Source organism: Octodon degus, unplaced genomic scaffold (genome assembly GCF_000260255.1).
Source record: "Octodon degus isolate 3935 unplaced genomic scaffold, OctDeg1.0 scaffold00056, whole genome shotgun sequence".
NCBI lineage: Eukaryota > Metazoa > Chordata > Mammalia > Rodentia > Octodontidae > Octodon > Octodon degus.
The window spans coordinates 11,633,044-11,638,462 of NW_004524632.1; the positions used below are offsets into that span (position 1 = coordinate 11,633,044).

Below are 5,419 nucleotides of genomic sequence, written 5' to 3' on the forward strand. Positions count from 1 at the left end.
GAGCTCCTCAGCCAGCTGGGTAGTGAACGCTGTCCATTTCTGCCCCTCGAGAAGCGGGGCTGTGGCCCGGCACCTGTGAGGGTCCCTGCCCTTCCCTGCGGGAGTCTGCTGGCTGACGTGTTTTCCCAGTGCCTGGGTTCCAGAGCTCAGTCCCCCTCGGGCATCGTGCGTTCAGCGTGACGGGGGCCCTCGGCTGTGCGGGTCCGGGCCCCAGGGTCAGTATGCATTGTCCAGCTCAGTGTGCGGCCTGGGCTTGCGTCCCCTCTGCGGCCCAGGTGCAAAGTCCTTGCGCTCCGACTGGTTGTGTGCACGGCCCAGGCGCTTGCACTTGCATGAGGCCACCAGGCGCACCTTGCGGGCTTGCGTGGTGCCCCCAGGACACAGCAGCTGCACACGCTGGGCGCGGTGGCGATCGGGGACGCAGCGTGGGGCAGGCACGCCCAGGCGCCACCACTTGCCGCGGCTGATGGCATTGGGCAGCAGGCGTGCCGGCCCACACTGGCCCGAGCACACCAGCTCAGTGATGGGCTTGGCGCTGCGGCATGGCCCCTCGGTCACGTAGCGTGTGGAGTGCAGCTCGCGGCAGCTGAACTCCGAGGTGTCTGTGGGAACAGAGGGCGCGTGAGTGCGGCCACACCCGGGCGTTATCCTGTACTCTGGCCACCCATGCACCCAGCGGCCCTGGCCCCACTGCCCACCACCCTCTCCTGGGGTCTGCGAGGCTGGGCAGGTTCCACACACCCACCCCCTTAGGCAGAGGACTGACCAAGGTGGCCCTGGGCATCGGAAGTCGCCACTGTGAACTCCAGGTGGCGCCCAGATGCAGGCTCCCCTACCACCACCACACCTGTGCTCAGGAGGGCGCAGGTGGGGACCTGCCACACCTGCTTTCTGGTTTCCCCAAATTCCTCTCCAGCAGGGGGTTAATTGGAGGCAGTAAATTGAGACATCTGGTGTGAGGCGGGCAGAGCCCTGGCCAGGACCGGAACTCTTCAGGGACCTCAGGCACAGAGGTCCAGGACGGAACAAGAACCCGCCCAAAGACAGCACCTGGGCCCGAGGAGCAGTGCTGAGTGAGGGGGCAGCCTTTTACAACGGTCGCTTCCCTCCTAGGTGGGGACAGAGCTCTGACTCTGAACCCCAAACCTACACTAAGTGCCCACTGAGTGCCAGGCTCCCTGCAGGGCCCTCGAGTCCTGGGTTACTCTCTAGGGCACCTGAGGGGGGCCAGGAACACCAGGATCCACCACACCCAGTTCCGGTCCCCCCAGAAGCTCCACCAGCCCAGGGGTGTCCTGGGCACAGTTCCAGTGTGACCCCAAAGGGTGAAACAGTCTCAAAACAGAACCAGAGAGGGCTGAGAGAGGCCAGGCCACCTGGGCCCTGGGAAGCAGGTAACAGAGGGATGGAGGGGCCCCGCTACCCTCTTGAGGGTGGCTTCTGGTGACCCATGTGTCCCCAAAAGCCCTGGGGCTTTCCAAGAACAGCCCCACAGTGGGCCCTGGCTCCACAGTGTGAAACTCAGCTTCCAGCCTGGGGCCACCTGGCTTTGACCCACAGCAGTGCTGCCTTGCAGAGGGATCCTGGGATTTAGACCTAGTCACTCTGTCACCATCAGTGACTCGGCCCCTGGAGCCCCAGCTTGTCCCTCCCAGGCTGCCCACGGTGGACACAGGTGCGGGCAGCCGGGGCCACTGCCCCACCCTTGTGCTGTGGGCTGCGGGCACTGCCCCTCCCGCATCCCCTCCTGGATGGCCACACCCATGCCCCTGCCCTGCGGCCAGCAAGGCCAGTGTACCCCTGGCCTTGAAGCCTGCAAAAAAAGACAGTTCCTGAAACAGTGCTATGAACCTTACCTGTGGCCTCAAAGGGGTGGTGGGGAGGCCGCCCCCCGTTCTCTGCCCGGTTCATGGTCTTGTTGCTCTCTGGCTCCGGAGGAGGCTCCAGGTAGCCACCGAGCCTGGGGATGAACTCTGTAGCATCATTCTTGAAGGCCGGCCAGCCCTGGCCCTGGGCCACGTGCAAGGCAGTGTGCAGCAGCGGGCAGAGGAAACACAGGGCCAGAGACAGCTGCATGGTGCCTGCTAGCAGCTCAGGCCCCAGCCCCAGGCCCGCCTGGTGGTCTTTTTAAAGCCCCCTTGGCCTGGGGTCAGCCAATGGGAGGGACGGCGTGTGCTGGGGCCACACCCACTGCACCGACTTCACAGTCCCGCGGCCGCAGGTGCCGAGGGCATGAGGCCAGCCCTGCTCCTCCCCCGCCAGGCTGTGGTTTGCAGACAGCCCAGACGCTGGCTGGCGGGCACTCTGAACAAACTGCGGCTCTGCAGAGGAATGCGGGGTTCTGAGTGAGCACCTTTGGGCTGGCCGGGGCAAGAGGGCTGGAGCCACCTCTCAGGCTGTTCACTGTCACCTCCCTGGCAAATGGCCCCAGGGGACGCAGAACCAGCCAGGGGGTGATTTTTTTCTTTTTTTTATTCCAGTTCTGGGGCTCAAACCCAGGCCCTCCTGCATGCACACAAGCACAGTGTGCTCTGCTCCTGGGCTGCAGCCCTACCTGACACCTCACTCGGTAGCCAGGCTTGTGGCAGATGCTGTGACCGCAGCACTCGGGAGGCTGAGGCAGGAGGGCCGCCCAGCAGGATGCACAGTGAGTCCAGTAGTAAGACTGTCTCAAAAAGAAGAGGGAGGGGGCCAGGGAGATGGCTCAGTAGAATAAGTGCTTGCCTGGCAAGTGCAAGGGCCTGAGTTCAAGCCCTTGTTCCTCAAAAAAAAACACCCCCCCCCAAAAAAAAACAGGGAGGGAGGGAGGGAGGGAGGGAGGGAGAGAAGGCTTGCTGCTCACTACTCTGTGAGGGTCAGCACCGTCACCCTTGTGTCCTACGCAAGGCCAGGGTACAGCCAGGGACCACAGCAGGGTGGCCGCTGGGGGGTGCAGGTCTGCTCTTTGGGGACCAGCATGGCGCTGCAGGTGGGCACGCACCCCGCCAGGCTGGACGCCCAGCACAGAACTGCTCCCTGGCATGCTCTGGCCAGCCCTTGTGCACTCATGGTCCTCTTGGCCACGCTTTTCAAGCAGAACTTGGAGTGCCCTAGTGACACGGGCCACGCAGTCCGGGTCTGTCCAGCCTCAGAGGGCACAGCCAGACAGCAGCCACGGAGCAGGCGTGGTGCAGGTGGAAGCCTCGGCTGGGGACGCCCGGCCTGGGGTCCCTTGGGGTTCACGGGGCGCCACCTGCAGAGCCTTGGAAGGCCTTGTCACCTGCACCGACTTGCCTGCTGCTGCTCTGTCCCCATCCATCATCTGCCCATTGCCGCTGCTCTGACAGCTTTACAGGCCAGATGGCTATGTAGGAAGTGCTCTCTGATGGCCGCTTCCTGACTCAGCTTCCTTCGGGGCAGAGCAAACAGCTGTGGTCAGCTTTGGGCTGCAGGGTCCCAGGCAGAGGGGCCCACCCCTTGTCGTGGTGACCCCAGCTTGGTCCTGACATCCACAAACAAGTAACGCAGTTAACCCTGAGGTGGGCAAGGCAGGGCGGTCTCAGGCCAGGCTCCCTGCACTGGGACCATTCTCGGGCGTTTCTGCCACCTGCTGGGCACGAGGAGCCAGCGCATGTCAGATTTTCTTACTTTAGTCAGCTGAGGCTGTGGTCAAAGGAAAAAGAACTCAGGGCTAGGAATTAGCTCAAATGAAAGGTCCTGAATTCAATTTCCAGTCCCAACAAACAAACAAACAAACAAATCCAAACAAACACAGGAAAAAGAACTCAAGACTTGAGCACCAAGCAATCTGGTGATGAAACTAATTTTCAGTCTGGAGGTCACTGTGATGCACAGGGACCCATCGGAGCTAATGCGGGACTTTAGTGTCCTTTCCCAGGTCCCCCTTGTGACATCTTGCAGAGGCACAGCATGAGCACACGTGTGGGCCTATACCTGCACCTCACCACCTTCAGAGGCATCCATCGCCCACCAGTCAGGAGGAAGCTCAGCTTGGTGGCTGTGGCGTCCCTCCTGGAGCCTTTTAAAGGGCACCCCGTCCCCACTGTCCTAACCCAGCCAGCACTAAACTCCTCTCTCACTTCAAAAATGCCCTCGAGTGGAGTTCCCCAGTCAGTCCCAGGAGCTGCCCAGGCTGCACCCGCAGCTGGTAGGTTCCTCCACTATTGGGGTGGAAACCAGGGTCACTTTTTTACCTTGCTCCTGCCCGGGAGTAGGCACTTTGCCTGCAAGGGCCAGCGTGTGGCAGGTCCTGGAGGCAGGTCCGAGGTGTTGGTGACCTGAGAGGGCCACCCTGTGTCCCACTCTCGTCCTTCTGTGTCCCCCCTGCCCCCTGGCTTCTCTCTGTCTGGCCATCACCCCTTGAGCAAGGACCCTGAGTAACCCATGAACTGTCACAGCCGGCTCCAAATAAGACCACGCCTGGGGGCTGGGCTCTGCTGCTCCTGAACAGCACATCCGTCCACACTGGATGTGGACTGCTAGCTTTTTAAAATTGAATTTAACAGTTGAGCCTTAATTTCTACAACGGTGATTTGCCTGGCCTATTTGTTTCCACTCGCCACACCCAGCAGGAGGAAACGAGCTCTTTATCCAAGCAACCAACACGGGGACCTGGCCCAGCGCCACTTGGGAGGGTCCAAATGCTTCTTTAAAAGGCCCAGGCCGGTGCAGCTCGGCGTGAGGCCCTGGGCTCCTCCCCAGCACCACAGTGAATGAATAAACAAGAAAATGAAACATTGCATTGCTTTCAAAGAGCAGCTACAGGCCCCAGCAAAGTGGAGTTACTGCCTTTTGGCCCCCTGAACTCTGCCTGTCTCCCTCCTCAACCCCGTTATGTCTGGTTTCGCCCTTCCACCGGCCGGGCTGGCCTTCTGCCGTATGGGCCCTTCCCAGTCGGGTCCGCCCTCCGGGGACGCACACACCTCCTCCCGCATCAGGGTGTCTGGTGAGCTCTCCCGCACACGGAAGGTGCCTTGGCCGCTCGATCCCAAGTCTCCATCGCCGCGACTAAGGCTGCTGCTTGCGTGCAGGTTCCAGGCAGACGCGTCCTCAGACCACCGGGGTAAACACCAAGGAGCTCGTTCGCGCTGTCAGAGCCGGAGGTAGTTCTGTGAGAATCTACCCAGCAGCCTCAGGGCGGCTCTCTTTGCAACTCCGTGTGCAGAGGGTCTGGGTCCCGGCAGGAAGCCCTGACAGTGGACCTGACTTTGAAACAAACTGTAAACTGTGCTCCTTTGGCTCCTTGGAATCAGAGTCCCAGGTCCTGTGGCCTTGGCCCCACCTGCTGCAGGAGGCTGTGTCCCTGAGGAATGGACACAGGTGACCCAAGGACTGCAGGACCCAGAGGGGGTTGCAGTCACAGCACGGATGGAAGGGGCAGCTGGACCTCCCAGTCTCCCCGCAGCTTAGGACTTGGTTT

The 5,419-nt window shown here is 61.5% G+C and overlaps 1 protein-coding gene across 1 annotated transcript; it reads right to left on the reverse strand.

Annotated features, from left to right (window-relative positions):
* Positions 1-216: 216 nt before the first annotated feature.
* Sost (sclerostin) lies at positions 217-2,076 on the reverse strand. The gene is made up of 2 exons (XM_004633926.1): positions 1,857-2,076; positions 217-602 (listed from the first exon to the last, which is right to left on the reverse strand). Exons 1-2 carry the CDS (start codon positions 2,074-2,076, stop codon positions 217-219), a joined length of 606 nt encoding a protein of 201 aa, XP_004633983.1.
* Positions 2,077-5,419: the final 3,343 nt, after the last annotated feature.